At 39.9% G+C, this 18,936-nt stretch overlaps 1 protein-coding gene and 1 pseudogene across 2 annotated transcripts; both read right to left on the minus strand.

Moving 5' to 3' along the window:
* Positions 1-16: 16 nt before the first annotated feature.
* Positions 17-13,465, minus strand: SMIM8 (small integral membrane protein 8). 2 transcript variants are annotated; one of them, XM_027602964.2, is made up of 3 exons: positions 13,379-13,465; positions 4,439-4,599; positions 17-2,723 (listed from the first exon to the last, which is right to left on the minus strand). In XM_027602964.2, the coding sequence occupies exons 2-3, from the start codon at positions 4,571-4,573 to the stop codon at positions 2,565-2,567; spliced, it is 294 nt and encodes a 97-aa protein (XP_027458765.1). In that variant the 5' UTR covers positions 4,574-4,599; positions 13,379-13,465; the 3' UTR covers positions 17-2,564. The 2 variants fall into 2 exon arrangements, with proteins under 2 accessions (XP_027458765.1, XP_027458766.1); XM_027602965.2 differs by having other exon boundaries at positions 13,267-13,428.
* Positions 13,466-14,575: 1,110 nt separating this feature from the next.
* Positions 14,576-14,959, minus strand: LOC113927653 (annotated as a pseudogene).
* Positions 14,960-18,936: the final 3,977 nt, after the last annotated feature.

Raw genomic sequence — 18,936 nt, forward strand, 5'->3', positions numbered from 1 at the left:
GAGGAAGTGTGAGAGGGAGAAGCAGGCTTCCTGCGGAGCAGGGAGCCCGATGCAGGGCTTGATCCCAGGACCCTGGGATCATGACCTGAGCCAAAGGCAGACGCTTAATGACTGAGCCACCCAGGCGCCCCTATTCATGAAATTCTTGAAAACCAATTAATCAATTGAACAGCTTGCTCCTCCGGGAAAATAGCTCCTCTATCAGAACAGATTACTTCCCTGGGCAAAAAGTCACTTACCGCTTATTAATAGTTTACTTATTGAGACTTGCTTCAAGATCTAACCTATTATGTTACTGAGTTTGCCCAATCTCAACCAGATTCCCACACTGAAAGACCTTCCTTTAACCACTTGAACCCTGACTCCAAAATGCTGTACATCTCATGCCCAGACCATTCCTTTCTGAGACACTTTGTCAAAGTGGGGTTTTCCCTTAGAGAATGAATGAGAACATCAATACACAGCCAGGCAGCCTTTGACACTCCGCGTACACAAAGCCTGTGCTGTAACTTGTAACCACCCTGTAAAAAGTATCATAGTTAGGTTATTTGTTCCTAAAATTCAATGTGATTGTTCCCTCCCATTATTTTTCCCAGCTGTGCACCTTGCTGAATCTACTGCGTAAGTGGCAACAAATATTTCATTATAGTCTCATAACCAATCTGCAAGATAGGGATTATCTATGAGAGAATAACCCAATGCAATTAGAGTTTTTCTTTGGGAAAAAAAAATTATATTATACTGAGATATGATGTTTTTATTTGATTACAACCAAATGTTATCTATTTAAGTTTTTGTAAATTAATGTTACAATGATATTATAAACATAAAAACAAATTTTCTTATGGTTATTTCCCAATAACCAAAAGCAACGACACAATCCTATTTAATATAGGATCCCTAACATCCTTATAAGGAAACAGACTGAGAAACTAAATGTACTGTCTAAGGCACACAACTGGTCTGTGCAGAAGCTAGATTTTAACACATATTCTTCTCATGCCAAACAGACACCCCTGAAAGACAAGCAACTTTGATTAGAAGAGCTGATAAAAGTCTATATAGCAGAAATGATACATGTGAATATGTATGTATTCACATACATAGACGTCACATGGCTTAAGGCTGCTCTGTGCATTTCCCACTGCCCTTCTGTGCTGTGATGGTCTCTTGATAGTTCACCTAACTACTATCTCCTCCCCCCCAATATCAACTTATTTTGTTGAATAATAGAGGAATTCTAAAAGATGACAGTGTGACATTAAATACGTAAATTAAAAATAGAAGAATTCTAGCTTAACAGCCAAAGTACACAGGGAAACCAAAAGCAAAAGATAATACTTTAAATTAAAAGGCATTTTGTACCACCTAAGTGCATTCTAAACTGATGAAGTGTACTATATAGAGAGATGTAACAAAGGAATATTTAGGGCTCAGGAATAAAGATTTGATTTAGTTGCCTATAGATAACTCAATGAATTAAGCTCTTTAATATCTACAAACAAGACACAATTGCATTTTCACATATCTTACACAACCACAATGAAGTACTAGAAATTAAAAGCTCATAATATGATGATAAACCCTGCCAATGTAGTTATTGTTACTTGGTAATAATAAATGAAACAAAATTTCATAGGTAAGATTTATTTCTGAGCCCCAATTTCAGGGATTTGGAAAACGGTAAAAATCTACAAAAATGAAACATGTCCAAAATCCTTGTCAGAAAAATCTAAATTATATAAGGTAAACCCAGGAAACTAAGAAGACCTTCTTTTCCTATCTGTTGAATAGTTCTAGTTTTAAAATAACCATAAGAAAATTTGGTTTTATGTTTATAATATCATTGTAACATTAATTTACAAAAACTAAAATAGATAACATTTGGTTGGAATCAAATAAAAACATACCTAGGTATAATATACTTTCTTTTTCAAAGAAAAACTCCAATTGCATTGGATTATTCTCTCATTTACTCATGTTAGTAGTTGAGTGGGACTGCCTTATCAAAGGAAATAAAATTCTGGACCAAAAATAGCTGAAATGGAATGCCAAAATATATGAGTCATCTGTGACTCTGTAAAAATTATCTGTCTTGAATGTTGACTGCAGGCTTTATAATAATTTATAATTTTTCTTTCTTTTTTTTCATAAATACAAGTTCTGTGCCAGAAAGAAAATGAACATTGCCTTTACAAATAGCAAAACAAAACAAAACCCTCACAACAGTTGCAAATGCACAATTCACCTTAAAATATTAAAAATACCCTGCAAATTTGATAGCACTGGGTACTTTTATTATATAGAACATAATAATTAACAAAACGATTTCCATTTTCCTGGCACTTTGATATGAGGACTTAATAAAAGAACAACATTAAGAAGCTCCCGCTGTGGAGAAAGAATGAGGTAAGGACTGCAGCCTCAAGGCCTGGCTGCAACTGCTACCTTCTCTCCTCATCAACACGTTCCAGAACAAGAAGCTGATACTATGCACTCACAAAGTCTTTCCTTCAAAGATTTCAGAGCCCTTTATGAAGCTCCATCTGTGGTATCCAGCACTATTAATCCCATTTAGATGTTCTCCTCCTCATGTAACTGTGTCCCTCACTATCAACAGCTTCATACAGGTCCTTTGTATTCTCTTGTGTTGCATGTAGATAACCAATATACGCCACGCAAAGTGAAAGGGTTATCAATCCGAAAGCCATTAAAGGTTTGTTCTGCCAAAGAAAAAAAATGATAAATCCTCATTAAGATTAATAATTTGAGAAGACCCAAATATCTGTTGCACTTTCCTCTTGACATACCAAGTCTTTATTACCACACTAGCATTCCTATGGTAATATTTTCCATTATAACAATTTATCCAGTTCCTTATTCAATTAATTCAGCTCCTGATAATTCAGAGATTAGAAAAGATTCTTGCTTCTCCTCTCCAGTCTTTCTCCTGTGTACAGCCTGGATCTCAGGCCTCCACCTTCAGGATGGTGGTGGTTGGGAGAGGGGCGAGGGAAATGAGGCACAAAAATGCGTCTGGTGCTCAGAGTTTTCACTGTTATCTGGGTGACATGGAGAAGTTGCTTAACTTGCCTGAACCCAAGTTTCCCCACTGGCAAACCTTCAATTAGTTAATCTTATTAGGAAGTGAGGAATGAAGTATATATGCTATTCTTCTTGCCTGACTTCATGGATAACTAGCAAAAAGCCTTTCATTTTCACGTCATATATTAAGTGTAGCAAAAATGACAATGTATACAGTCTTCTCTGGGAACCTACTCTATAACCTCAAGAAATTTAGTGATTGAGGCAGATATTATGCTGTTATAATAACCTTGATTAACTGCTGAAAAATCCAAGACCCTAAGAAAGTGATATAACTTTGAAACTGGAAAAAAAAATAGGAAAAGATGTTCACAACTCCACAGAAATGTTTTGTCCTGTCTATAGTATAACTCAGATCTTCCTTTTTGTGTCTTCACATTCAACAAATTAACCTTTCTTAAGGTCAGTGTGAGTGCACAGTAGTGATACAAGTTTCAGTTAGTATTTTCTGCTTCTGTCACATCTGTTGTATTACTATTTCAAATCTTAATCATCAAAAGAATAAAGGTCAAATTTTTTCACTTGGATGGACACATAAGAAGGGCCACAAGCTCAAAGGGGTTTAAACCTACAAATTTTGAAATGCACTTGGCAATTAAAACAACACATTTGTTCAAAGGTTTTTAAAACATTCTACCTTGACTTAATGATTTTACTGTTAAGTTGACCTATTTAACTTTAAAACAGTTTATACTGGCAACTATGTTATTAATATTCTAACCAAATTCAATATATTTAAATATATTATATAATATTTGATTTCATTGACATTTAAGTTTATATTTATTTAAAAATAAAATTGGTCAAATGTATTCAATAATCTGCAACAAGAATATAAATAATTAGCTAACTCCCTTACAATGTATGTTTTAAACTTTTCATAATATTTACAATATCCTTTAAGTAAGAATATTATGATAAAAGCTGGAAGTGTAGTCTATAAGAATGATCAGGTTTTCACTTTGTTTTGTTTCAATGGAAGATCTTATTTACTTAATAGTACCTGATCAAACAACAAATATTTCCTTCAAATTAGTGCAACCATTAAAATAAAATTTTAAATAGGAACTAGAGAAGTTGATCTATTAAAGTGCAACTATATTCTGTTAAAGTTCTCAAATACCCTCAAAATAATTAGTTTTATGTGTATATTTACAGAAATAGACAGCATTTAAAATTTTCCTTCCACCTGCTTTTACTCAGAGAGATCTTATTATAATGTCAACATAAAATTTTCATGATACAATCAAATGTTACAGGAAAATAAAAACTTTCTATTTCTGATAGCCTAGTTAAACTGAACATAATGTCTTATCCTGGATATATTTCTTACAGGTTTAATGAAGAGCTCTGGATTCACAGCTCGAAATAAAGTTGTTGTGCGGACCCCTCTGAGCCCTGGGTTTTGAAAGTCTTTCTCTTTGGGTGGTTCATTTTTAAAGGCAGGAGATTCCGGTGCTGAAGACATCTTCTTGATTAATGATGATTTATTACCTAAAAATAAGATGAGAGACTTTTTTTTCCTTCATGACCATGTTTTTTTTTTTAAATGTTCTTTAAAAAAATCATTCTGTACTCATTCATTTTTTTGAACTCCAGTCCAAATATATACCAAAGTGATTGCCAATTATATTATTACTTTGTATAACATGTACTTTGTAAAAGGTGCTTTAAATTTTGTTTGGTAAAATAGTTATTTTATTTCTCATCTCTTAGAACAAACCAGTGAAGTGGGCAAAAGTTGTTTTCCTACTTTCACAGAAGCCTGGACAATTGTTCCTTGGTCTGAGTCACATTGTATCTTGTTATGTGAAAGGCATAGCAGGGGTAGGAGGGGCCGGGGGTAATCCATATCCTTCTTTATTTCTTCCTTTGATTCTTCCTCACCTTCCAACAGCCGAAAAAGCCGCTAGCATTCCTCAATTTCTCCCACAGCTTCCCCCCGCCCCCACCGGCCCATGCTCCTCAGCGTCCGTTGGCCTACCCAAGCATGAGCACCAAACAGTAACGGCAAGTAGTTATTTTCACTCCTCATTTGCATGTCAGGGACTTTCTGGGAAGGACTGCTCTGCTATCTTCTCAATCTGAATATCCTTTTTTCCTCTTAATTACTCTATGCTATCAAATCCAAATGTGTCTTTTGGCTTCTGGTTCTCCCAGCTGGAGTGTCAACATTTTGTGAATATTCTCTTCTAGGTATTATTAGGCAAATCTTATTATCATTCCTGCCACCTAATGCTGGGGAGGGGTGGGAGAGGGTTGGAAGGAAAGAGGTAGGCAAAGAGACCTTCCAAAAGCTAGAATTAATGACAATACTATAAAATTCTCTGGGGAAATGCTGTAACCCTACCATACAGTAAATGTTATGAAACAAGAGTCAAATATCCATATTTAAACACTCATTGTGGCTTTGTTCATACAAGGACTCTTTAAGTCTTCCATTTTACAGATTTTATAAAAGTAATATTTCTATACCTTAATTATGGAGAAAATTAGTTCATTTTTTTAAAACTATTTTTTCTTTTTTTTAAGAAGATTTTATTTATTTGAGAGAGAGAGAGAGAGAGCATGAGCGGGAGGGGAGGGGCAGAGGGAGAGGGAGAAGCAGACTCACTGCTGAGCAAGGAGCCTGACTGACGTGGGGGCTCCATCCCAGGACCTGAGATCACGACCTGAGCTGAAGAAGGCAGACACTTAACTGACTCAGTCACCCACATGCCCCAGGAGTTGTTTTTTCAAAACTGTTTTTGTTGAAGTGGTTACTATGTGGATGGCTCTACAGATCACCAGATCTCAGCAATCATTCCAATAGCTAGCTTCATTCTACGTTCTCAGTCTTCTCTTCACTATCTAAATTTAGAAAGAGTTGTTACAGCAGTGTGCTTACACTGTGAAAATTATAGCCCCATCTGATGGCTTTAGAATGGCTCATGCAGTTCAATGGGAAAAACTCAACACATGCATGATCCAAGCACAGGAGTGTGTTATTGGCAGAGCGACTGTCTACCAGCAGGAGGATATGGCATTTTGCTCCTTCCATTCTCTTGCCAGCATTTCCCAGCCATTCATTAAACAAACCTCTCATCCTTCAGGTATGTGTACTGGCTTTGTAATCACAGGGGAACAAACGAGCATTTCTGAAGCACTGAGGGTAAACTAACTTGCCAATGACAAGTAGTCTCACCCTTTCTGTCCCAGATGCATTACAGCAGAATACAGCAATCATCAATCTTTATTTCTTTTGTAAAGTCCACGTTGGCCATGAAGTATATGAGATAGCAACTCATAAAACACAATTCCATCAGCATTTCAAACATCATTCAAACAGTAACTAGCAATTTTTTTTTTCATTTCTCCTATATGCAAGTTACTCATTTTCTCCACTGGAACACTGGTTTTGTTTTGTTTTTCCACTACAGACAACTTAGGAAACCATTCCATAACATGCCTGAAATTTGTTCAGCCAGAATACACTTGCTTGAAACTCATCATGTCCAAGGCTGGCAAAAAATCCACTGCTTTCTGCTGACCAAGAGGTCCACCTATGTGCCTGAGTCCTGCACTAACTTTAAAAAAAAATTTTATGTTTATTTATTTTATAAGTAATCTCTACACCCAACATGGGGCTCAAACTTACAACCCCAAGATCAAGAGTTGCCCACCCTTCTGCCTGAGCGAGCCAGGTACCCCGTCCTAAACTAACTTCTTGATACCACACAAAAACAGCCATAATAGGGACCTGGCATTTGCTTCTGCTTTAGGCCCAGAATCCCTTTAACTTCCTCTTCATTTATGGCCTAATCTTTCAATAATGTCAACAATATAGGAGGAGGGATGGTAAATTCCTTTGCTACTCCTCCTTTCTTGTGGCAACAACCTACTCCTATTGCTTTCATTTCCTTCTATGAAAACTGCTGGCATTTCATCTTTGCCTCTCAGCCATGAGAGCAGGGTAGATGGCATGTACTAATGCATTTAGAATTTAAGTGACAAATGTTGGTCACCAGATGTCTAAGCTAAGTGCCAATGATGTTTCTACTTAAGTTAATAACATGACTGACTGTAACACGGGGAAAGAAAATTCTGAAAGAAGCAATCATTAAAGTGGAAGCAATATTATAGAGGGTAAGTCGGCTATGCCCATAAAAAAATAAAATGTGAGGCAGGAAATAGTTAACACAATAGCCATGTTAGGACTAAATCACAGCCTCAGTGTACTGCTAATTGAAACTGGGGCATTAGATAAAAATACTAGGAAGGGGGCGCCTCGGTGGCTCAGTCGTTAAGCGTCTGCCTTCGGCTCAGGTCATGGTTCCGGGGTCCTGGGATTGAGCCCCACCTCGGGCTCCCTGCTCAGCGGGAAGCCGGCTTCTCCCCCTCCCTCTGCCTACTTGTGCTGTCAAATAAATAAATAAAATCTTAAAAAAAAAAAATACTAGGAAGGCCTGAAAAAGCAAATACACAAAGGTCAGTCATTTTAACCATAAACTGGCAAAATGGCATTCTCCTTCAATTATTGAGAAACTGCTTCGTGTAATTAAAACAAAGATATTCAGTAGACTCTGGTTTAAAATTGTTTCCTGGGAAGAAAAACAAGGTAACGGGGAAGGTGGGTAAAGAGGACACATACTGTAAAGCACAGAAGGGCCCTCCGATCACAGTTAATCACTTACATTCTGTGTTGATGAAAATGTGCCAAGAACTGAGCGCCTGGGTGGCTCAGTGAGTTAAGCGTCTGCCTTCGGCTCAGGTCATGATCCCGGGGTCCTGGGATCGAGCCCCGCATCGGGCTCCCTGCTAGGCCGGAAGCCTGCTTCTCCCTCTCCCACTCCCCCTGCTTGTGTTCCCTCTCTCGCTGTCTCTCTCTCTCTAATTAATATCTTAAAAAAAAAAAAAGAAAAAGAAAATGTGCCAAGAATTGAGGATGGTTAACTCAATCCTTACCTCAAGTCCAAAAACGAGAGAGATTTCACTATTTTAAAATCGAAGGGATGCAAAAAAAAATTTAAAAAATCAAATCAAAGGGATGCGGTGATCTTCAATATCAAAATTCAACCTATATGAAATGTCTGTAAAAACTATGGATTAAGAGTGTTCTAACATGAATTGTAATGACTTAATTTTTTTTTTTTTTTTAAGTAGGCTCCAAACCCAGGAGGGAGCCGAAAACAAGGAGCCCAAACCCCAATGTGGGGAGCCCAATGCAGGGCTTGAACTCACAACCCTGAGATCAAGACCTGAGCTGAGATCAAGAGTCGGACATTTAACTGACTGAGCCACCCGGGCGCCCCTGTAATGACTTTTTTTTTTTGCAAGATTCCTTGGTCTCCTCTTTTCCTTAGCAGAACCTCTTTTTCTTTGTAATGAACGAAGGAAGTAAATAACCGAGGCAGTATTTATTATACTGCAATCTCCAGACATCCATATTCACCTTAATAAGATACTATGTTAAACTTTTTACTGGAAATAACAAAGAATACCTGAACTGGAAGCCAACAGAAATGTTTATTAAAGGGACATTTACAAATTAAGGGACTACCTACCACACTATATTTTTTTTTTTTTTTAAAGATTTTATTTATTTATTTGAGAGACAGAGAGAATGAGAGAGAAAGCACATGAGATGGGGGGAGGGTCAGAGGGAGAAGCAGACTCCCTGCTGAGCAGGGAGCCCGATGCGGGACTCGATCCAGGGACTCCAGGATCATGACCTGAGCCGAAGGCAGTCGCTTAACCAACTGAGCCACCCAGGCGCCCCTACCACACTATATTTTTTAAAAAATTTCATAAAATACCACAATTTCCATCATTTGTGATACTTTCTGCAAAGTATATAAGTAACATTTTCCATTATATATCAGTCTTTTATCAGATATGGTATAAGACAGCTCAATTTTATTTTTTTTTTTTTTTTTTGAGATTTTGTTTATTTATTTGAGAGAGAGAGTGGGCAGGAGGAGGGTCGGACGGAGAGGGACAAGCAGACTCCACACTGAGTGCAGAGTCTGACTCGGAGCTCAGTCCCACAACCCTGAGATCACGACCTGAGCTGAAATCAAGAGTCGGACGCTCAACTGACTGAGCCACCCAGGTGGCCCTATTGCTGCTTTTTTTTTATAAGCCACAGTCACTGAAGATGTTATAATAGTTCTCCCAAAAACTGCATGTATTTGCTTATACAATCTATTCAACAAAGAAATTTTAACAACATTCTATACTTAAAAAAATATATATATATATATAGATTACTGAGTACAAAAAGGGCTTTAGTAGCCAAAAATTTGTTATATATAACTATAAGAAACAAAACAACACAAAATCTTCTCATGTAGAAAGTTCTTTTGAATCTCTTCACATGCCTAGCCCACAGAGCTACAGACATAGGCTGGAGCAGAAATTCAAGATGTGCTGGTTGGATAAGTAAAGTATACAGAGTGTAAAACCTTAGTTGTTTGTTCACAGATGTGTTCACTGTCAAAACTTTTGGGGAAAACCAATGTCACATCAAAAGTAAACTTTTAATCTAGAAGTAAAAGCTGACTAGCTATTTTCAAGTGCAGAGCTAATGTAAATTCCATTTTTAAAAGCTGCAGAACTAATCATAAATTCAAAGCACAGCAATAATCTGACATCACCACTCAAATGAACTGTACCTATGACAAAAACATCTAACTTCTAGCACACTTCCTTTAGAATTTCCTGTTCTCCCATCACTTTGACCAACTTCTCCCCTTACTCTTTTGCTTCTCACTGCAAGTAACCAGCACTTACTGATTTGCGTATGATTTTGACTAATCTCTACTTACAATAGCTTTCAAGATAGGTTTATTTTTTTTTAAAGATTTATTTATTTATTTGACAGAGACAGTGAGAGCAGGATCACAAGCAGGGGGAGTGGGAGAGGGAGAAGCGGCTTCCCGCTGAGCAGGGAGCCCGATGTGGGACTCGATCCCAGGACCCTGGGATCGTGACCCGAGCCGAAGGCAGACGCTTAACGACTGAGCCACCCAGGCGCCCAAGATAGGTTTATTTTTAAGCTAGGAAAAAAAACCCTCATTTATTGTGTTAAAGGGGGAATCACACAAAACAAACACATAGAGTCTGGCAGGGATGATGGAAACCTGGCATTGCACTGCTCCTGGCAAAGCAATATGGTGATCAGTCTGTGTGTGGGCCCACTTGCAAAACACTCGATAAATCAGGTATCCAAGGGGCCACCCCTGGTGCAATCTATCCAGGAACCGCTAGTTGCATTTCTTCATTTTTCCATCATTCATTTCTTGTTCCCTTATTGACAAATGATATGAAACTGCCGTTTATACATTTTTAAAAAATAGAGTCAGACTTTTCATACGTACCTGTAAATAAAAATGATCTAAATTAAGCTGCATTTACTTCATATGTCCCTCCCTGGTAAAAAGTTCACCTTTTTCTTCTGCCCATCCTCTTGTGAAGGAAGTATATGATGGGAAAAGGAAGCAGCAGAAAGGATGCCTCCTTACGCAGCTTCATGAGGGTCATTCACACTTCAAAGTGTGAGTGAGAATGGTGCCCTCCTGGAATTAATAATGCACAATGTTTGAGGCTATGCAACATAGTCCTAGTCAGTCAGAACTGGTCATTTTTTGATGATTTTCCCTCCTTTACTAAAATTCTTGCTCAGGCGGATAATCCAGAATGTATTTGGCAACTGATATTAAATAATTCACTGGCATGACTATATTATGTTATACATGGAAATTAGACAAGATAAAAAGACTGAGTTACTACAGGGAAAAATTTAATCTTCAGATACTCATTTTTGAAATCAGCATCTCAGCAGAAGATGTCAAAACAAAATTATCAGAATTATAGAATGTTAGTGAGAAGGAACCTTAGCAATAATCAAAGCCTTTCTGGGGCACCTGAGTGGCTCAGTTGTTAAGCATCTGCCTTTGGCTCGGGTCATGATGCCAGGGTCCTGGGATCGAGCCTGGCATCGGGCTCTCTGCTCAGTGGGAAGCACACTTCTCCCTCTCCCACTCCCCCTGCTTGTGTTCCCTCTGTGGCTGTGTCTCTCTCTGTCAAATAAATAAATAAAATTAAAAAAACAAAAACCAAAGCCTTTCTTTTAAGACTTAGGGAATTCTAAAATGGACAAAATATTTTAGTGAGATATAAAATACACTTGTTATTTTAGTTTCACATACCACACTATCTTAATATTTAAGAAAGTCATTTGAGGTGGCTCAGTCATTAAGCGTCTGCCTTCGGCTCAGGTCATGGTCCCAGGGTCCTGGGATCAAGCCCCACATCAGGCTCCCTGCTCCACGGGAAGCCTGCTTCTCCCTCTCCCTCTCCCCCTGCTTGTGTTCCCTCTCTCGCTGTGTCTGTCAAATAAATAAAATCTTAAAAAAAAAAGTCATTTGAAGTCTGGGACAGAGCACCTTAAAAATTTATTTTATTTTTTTATTTTTATTTTTTTTTAAAGATTTTATTTATTTATTAGAGAGAGAGAATGAGAGATAGAGAGCACAAGAGCGAAGAGGGTCAGAGGGAGAAGCAGACTCCCTGCCAAGCAGGGAGCCCGATGCGGGACTCGATCCCGGGACTCCAGGATCATGACCTGAGCCGAAGGCAGTCGCCTAACCAACTGAGCCACCCAGGCACCCAGAGCACCTTAAAAATTTAAATTAGAAGAAACAAGTTTGGGATAGAATCAGAGGGCTTTATGTCGTGAGGGAATTCAGCATAGCCTCAAATTCCAACTTTGCTACATATAGGCTGGAGGTCTTGGAGTAAATGACAAACTCTGCAGGCCTCAGTTTCGACCTAAAGGGGTAATGTTATCTATTGCATAGAATGGCTGTGTGAATTAAGTGAGATAACACATTTTAAAGGATGTTAACAGATGTTCCGTAAATGACAGCTATTGTCATGCTTACCATCTAGTCCAATTCCCTTTTTTTAAACAGAGAAACCTAGGGGCACCAGGGTTAAGCGGCTGCCTTTGGCTCAGGTCATGATCCCAGGGCCCCGGGATCGAGCCCCACATCTAGCTCCACGTCGGGCTCCCTGCTCGGCGGGAAGCCTGCTTCTCCCTCTCCCACTCCCCGGGCTTATGTTCCCTCTCTCGCTGTCTAATAAATAAATAAAATCTTAAAAAAAAAAAACAAACAAACCAGAAACCTAGACCCAAAGAGATTGTCTTTGCCAATGGGAGTGAGATAATCCAGGTCTCTCAATTTCCAGCCCACCCCTATTCCATTACTTTACCCCCACCATACTCCAAAATTGATAAGGCGCTGCATTTACAAGTTATCACCAGAATTACGAAACATAAAAGCGTCATCACTTAAATTTTTTAAATGGATTCTGTATTTGTTGTTTTGATGTAAAAAAAAAAAAATACCGTTTAAAAAAGTGTCTTTCCAGGGCGCCTGGGTGGCTCAGTTGGCTAAGCGACTGCCTTCGGCTCAGGTCATGATCTTGGAGTCCCGGGATCGAGTCCCGCATGGGGCTCCCTGCTCAGCAGGGAGTCTGCTTCTCCCTCTGACCCTCTTCCCTCTCGTGCTCTCATTCTCTCTCTCTCAAATAAATAAATCTTAAAAAAAAAAGTGTCTTTCCATCTCTTGAATTTACTGTACCTGCGTAAGGGAGAAAGGTTTTCACAATGGCTGTTACAATCTGCGGGCTGTAAAGTATTATTGAGGTCTACTCCCCTCCCTATATTGTGGTACCTACACTACAGCTGGCTATTACTCAAAGACAGATGCATTTGAAATCTCCAGAAAAAGAAACTGCATTCAATTAAGTTCCAGACACTGTGTTGGGGAACTGCAAGGGGGAACACGTGACTTTTAACACAACTACTGTTCAACAATAACCCACAACCCTCGGACCAACTTAACACAATTACTGAAGGCAAGAGGCACTTCATGGAAAACAATTACAACACCACTTCCCTCTAAATAGGAGTTTGGTGAGCTGGGACACCAAGAAACTGTCCAGGAAATGGGAGGGTGTCTGGGGTGGAGAGTGTCCATGACCAGTGCCGGGATCTTGGCACGTGAGGGGCGGGAAATGGGCCCCATGGGGTCAGGGATCCCAAAGACCGTACAGGGCGTCCAGGAGTGGCGACGGTTCGGGGTGCTGGGGAGAACGCCGTCAGGTCCTACGCACCTGGGAGTGAGGCCCGCAGGACGGCCGCCTCGCCAAGGCCAGGGACCAGAGCGTGGCGGCGGGGCGGCCACCCTGTTCCCCCCGCCGTCACCCGTCAGCCGCCGCTGCTCACCTGCCGCGAGGTCACCTCCCCTGCGCGTCCTCTCAGCTCCGCCTCGTCTCCGCCTGCGGAACAGAGCGGCCCACCGCGCCCAGCAGGCTCAGCGCCTCAGCGGCCCCTAGAGACCGGAGGCTGAAAACGCCGGGGCGCGTGCACTGCGGGACCCAGGCCGACGCTGCTCCTCGACCTCCCAGGCCCGGGCGCCGCCCACGGACTCACCTGCTGGAGTTTGCAAGGGGCGTTTTTAGTTTCTTCCTTTTTTACCTTTAGTTTTCAGCCTCCCAGGGTTCTAGTTTCGTGTGTCTGCGTTTTGTAGAAATAAAAGAAGACATCTAGAAATATATATTTATTTAATGGAAGGGGTAAGCATTCTGAGTTGGGAAAGAAGGCTGGGATCTGGTATCCTCCTGCCCGGATTTTAGAGGCACAGTCATTCAAATGTACAGTTAATACTCTGTCATTCTATTAGTGTCTTGACACTCCAAGATGCAAGGTTTGTGTAGCTATGGTTGTGATAAGAATAGATACGGTTACTGGTTTTTACATACTTTACTGATGTTAAAGTTTGTTGGTATACCAGTTGCATTAAAACAAAACGGGGTGGGGGCGCCTGGGTGGCTCAGTTGGTTGGGCGACTGCCTTCGGCCCGGGTCATGATCCTGGAGTCTCGGGATCGAGTCCCGCATCGGGCTCCCTGCTCAACGGAGAGTCCGTCTCCCTCTGACCCTCCCCCGTCTCATGCTCTCATTCTCTCTCTCAAATAAATTAATGAAATCTTTAAAAACAAACAAACAAACAAAAAACCCACAATGGGGTGCCTGGGTGGTTCAGTTGGTTAAGGGTCTGATTCTTGATCTCAGCCCAGGTCTTGACCTCAGCGTCCTAGTTCAAGCCCCATTGTTGGGCTCCACACTGGGCCTGGAACCTACTTTAAAAAATAATAATAATTTAAAAAAATAATAAATGAAAGAGAATGCAGGTGCCCAGATTTGGGCAGGAATTTGTGTAAAGTTTGGACAACTGAACTTTTTTTCTTTTTTTTTTTTGGTTTTGAACCGTTAATGAGAAAGAAATATATTGAGCTCAAGAACACTGTGTTTCGTGTGTCACCGGGTCCAGGTTTGGGGATACACAACAGACCTAGCAAACAGGATATACATCAACAAAAACATTCCTGGTTACAGACTGAAAAACTAGTGCCTGGCACGATTAAGCCTCAGTTTCCTCATCACTCAGCAGCATGTTGGGAATCCCGTGACTGATGGGAAACAGACGTCCAGACTCTGGGCACTACAAGGTGCCCTCCAGCACATCCACTTCCAGCAGCACGTGGTGCATCTGCCTCAGGAATTTCTCATCATGCTCATACCCTTCAATTGGCCCTTTGGGCACCTCGACCAGATGCAAGGTATCCGCCGCCTCCAGAAGGGCCGCCCACTCCACCTTGGGCATCCTACGTGCCACGAAGTCGGGGTTGAACTCCACCGGGTTGATGCGGACCTGAGTGGCCTGGAGGCGCAGTGGGAAGCCACGGGGCCCCACCCCCCCCCCCCGCACATGCGAGCTCAGCAGGTCGTGCGTGAGCAGCTTCATGTCGCCTGAATGCGCTCTCAGCAAGCCTGGGCAAATGAATTTTTAATTTAAAACTTGTTCATTCAAGCCGAATTAACTTTATATTTGACTTGAAGTTTAATTTCTAAAAGTTCATCAGCATCTGGTATTTACTAGATAATCTTTCTGACAAAATAAGTTAAAATTTAACTAAAAAGCTATTTGTGACATGAAAAGGTGCTCATTATCACTAATCATTGGGGAAATGCAAATCAAAATCACAATGAGATCACCTCACACCTGTTAGAATGGCTATCATGAAAAAAGACAAGAGATAAGTGTTGACAAGGATGTGGACAAAAGGGAATGCTTGTGCACTGTTTGTGGGACTGTGAATTGGGGCAGCCACTATGGAAAACAGTATGGAGGTTCCTCAAAAAACTAAAAATAGAAATACATATGATCCAGCAATTCCACTTCTGGATATATATCCAAAGTAAATGAAATTACTATCTCAAAAAGATATCTGCACCCCATAATGTTCATTTGCTGCATTTTTACAATAGCCAAAACATGGAAACAACAACCTAAGTGTCTGTCAGTGGGTGAATGGATAAAGAATATGTGGTATATATGTACAATAAAATATTATTCAGCCCTGAGAAAGAAGGACATCTTGCTGTTTGTGACAACATGGATGGATCTTGAGGACATTATGCTAAGTGCACTAAGTCAGACAGAGAAAGACAAATACTGTATATCAAGTATATGCAGAATCTAAAAGAGACAAATGTGTAGAAATAGAGACTAGAATGCTGGTTACCAGGGATTGAGGGCATAGGAGAAATGTGGAGATATTGGTCAAAGATTACAAACTTCCAGTTAGAAGGTGAATAATTTCTGAAGATCTAAAGCACAGCATAGTGATTACAGTTAATAATACTGTATTTTATACCTGTAAGTTGCTAAAAGAGTAGATCTTAAATATTCTCACACACACACACAAAAAAACAACAACCAAACAAACTAGTTGATGCTATTGGTGGTTATCAGTTTGCAATTTATGTATGTGTTAAATCAAGACATTGTACATCTCAAACTTGCACAATGTTATATGTCATTTATATCTCAATAAAGCTGGGATGGAGGGGAAGTTGCCCACAAAATCATTCAAAGGACCTACATACTAAACACAATACCAAACTTCCAGATGATGTTCCAAACTCTCTCAAAGAAAAGAAAAAGCTATTTGTGCAGTAGCCACAGAACAACTGAGGGTTACAAAATGTTCCTGTGCTGCATTATCAACATACCCGTTTTTTCTCCTTGTCCCTTAGGGTTCTCCTCCCTAATCAGTAAAACACCAAGTATCACTATGGAAACAAAAGTACCTTTACTGTCAGGATCAATCCAAAGTGATCTGGTAAAAGAAAATGAAACTTAAGAATGTAAAAAAAAAAAAACAAAAAAAAAACAGGCGCCTGGGTGGCTCAGTCGTTAAGCGTCTGCCTTCTGCTCAGGTCATGGTCCCAGGGTCCTGGAATCGAGCCCCGCATCGGGCTCCCTGCTCGGCTGGAAGCCTGCTTCTCCCTCTCCCACTCCCCCTGCTTGTGTTTCCTCTCTCGCTGTGTCTCTGTCAAATAAATAAAATCTTTAAAAAAAAAAGAGAATGTAAAAAAAAGGAGCATAAACTGTAGGTAAAGACAGTAGAGAAAAGCCTAAAGGCCCTGACAATGTCATGAATATGAAAACAATGCAAGTGATGTGAATAAACAAAAGTTTTTTCTATTTTATCATGCTTTTAAGAAATTACTTTGAAGAATGAGGCCAGTCTGCAATCAGCTTTTATAATCATTTTAAACAGAACCATCAATACTTAATAATATTTAACAGGAGATTTGGTATTTGCTAGGATTAGAGATTTTATATTTGATGGGATTAGCTGCATAAAACAAAAGTTTATCTGTGTGACACTGCACTCAAATTTTCAAAATATATCTACTTTCATCCGGAGTTCATTAAGTGTGTCAGGGACAATACCGGTGGTCTGAGAGCCTTCTCAAGGGGATCTCTGATGTGCTGGTTCTTTTCTTTTCAGGCGTGAATTAATAGTTGACTTATAATATTTAATAAAAAATCATACATTAATTTATTTGTGTTTTATCAAAAGCAAGGGTTGTTTTGTTGTTGTTGCTGTTGTTTTTATAAAATAAATGCTGGCTTCTTTTCCCTAGCATTAAGGCAAGCCAAAGGTAGGTGATATAATTAATGTGGGCCATGGGGATAACTGACTCCATTGAATGAATTATTAGCTGAGAAACTGGAAAAAAATTAAGCATGTGTGGTATAATACAAAAACAATCCCAATTCTCTACTCCTCTATACCCTCCTCCTCACGCTTGTGTCCATGCCCACTCTGATTGTGGGATCGGCCTTGTGGTTTATTTTGGTTAATATGATATTAACAAGTATGGCACAAGCAGAGGCTAAAAAGGTGCTTGAACTGGTGAATATGTCCCAACTAGCCCACTGGAGATGAAAAACACATAGAGCCAAATCAAGTCATCCTCAACATTCCAACCGAGGCCATCCTAGGCTGGCCATCAGTCAGCTGGCCCCCACACATGTGAGCAAGCCCAGCCAAGACAGCAAAGCTACCTACCAAGATCAGACAAGCCTGCACAGCTCAGCTGAGCTTAAATAGGTGTGTTCGTTGTTGTGCAGCTTTATTGTGGCAATAGATAATTGACACAATGTCCTCCATTGCAAATTCTCTGAAATCAAAGAGCATTTGATTTGCTTGGTAGCTTGAGGAGTAATCCGCTTCCAGTGGGAACTGTAAGAAGAACAAATGTTTGCTATTTGTAAAAACTATATTGTGGTCTAGCATCATAGGAATATCTGCTATGGGAAGGAAATGAAATCTATCAAATGGTAGGAAACATAAATGAGTTAAAAAAATTGAGAATGGGGAACTGATATTATTCCTTCCATATAGTATTTTTAGCAAAACTGGTTTTGATACTTTCCATGTCAGGTCATCTTATATTTATTTTTATCACATTTCCAATACTAGAAAAAATAATAAAAAAATAATAGTCAATATTAATTTTTTTAAATCTAATAATCTCAAAGCACCTTAAAAAATAAAAATTAAAAACATTTTTATTCCAATTTTTTTTAATTGAGTGAAGGAAGCATCTCAATATAATGTGATAAGTGATAACATAATGATGTGCACATGTTTCTTTGGAAGCACAGAGAATGGTATGTAGCTTGGCCTGGAAGGGCTGATGACTGAGCTGAGAGAGTCAGAAGCATTAACTACGGCAAGGAAGTTAGAAAGGATGTTTCAGTGCAGGGGAAACAGAATGAACACAGTCTTTGTAGCATGAAACCATACAATGTGATGGGATGTGTTACGTATTCACCAGAGAGTGAATAATAAAATGGAAAATGGGAAGAAATGAGATTGGAAAAACAGATAGGGGCCAGTCCAGGAGGGCTCACATCCATGGTAAGGGACTGGTACAGTATTCTGAAGGTCGTGGGAAATTCCTGAAGCCCTTTAAACCTCGAGCTACAGGATCACATGTATGTTTCACATAGATTTCTCTGAGAACAAGGTGGGCTACAGGGCAGAGAACTCATTAAAAAGCCAATGCAGTATATTCCAGGAGAGAGGGAATGAAGGCCTGGATTAGGACAGTAATAAGACGTATAGAGAATATGGGATGGATTTTGGTGATATTAGTGGGCAAAACTGGTACGACTAGTGATTCTTTTGGGTTGGGGTAGAAGAGGTAGAAGGTGAGGGGAAAAAGGAAACAGGGAGGATGTAGTGGAGCCCGTGGTGTTCTGCCCAGAATCCCCCTTTTTGGGGCAACATGGAAAATCTGCTGCTGATTCCCTCCAGCTGCTCCCTCCAGCTGGGCATTCTCATGGCTTCAGGAAACTCTTATCCAGTCCTTCAGGGGTTGCCTGTGACCAATGACAGGCTGATATGGGTGTTGGGTATA

The sequence above is a fragment of the Zalophus californianus genome, chromosome 7 (genome assembly GCF_009762305.2).
Source record: "Zalophus californianus isolate mZalCal1 chromosome 7, mZalCal1.pri.v2, whole genome shotgun sequence".
NCBI classification, from domain to species: Eukaryota; Metazoa; Chordata; class Mammalia; order Carnivora; family Otariidae; genus Zalophus; species Zalophus californianus.

Coding starts and splice junctions, on each gene's coding strand:
- SMIM8 (XM_027602964.2), bottom strand. CDS start 4,573: ATGTCTTCAGCACCGGAATCTCCTGCCTTTAAAAATGAACCACCCAAA. Junction 2,724..4,438: donor CAGAGCTCTTCATTAAACCT/GTAAGAAATATA, acceptor TTTCTTTGGCAG/AACAAACCTTTAATGGCTTT.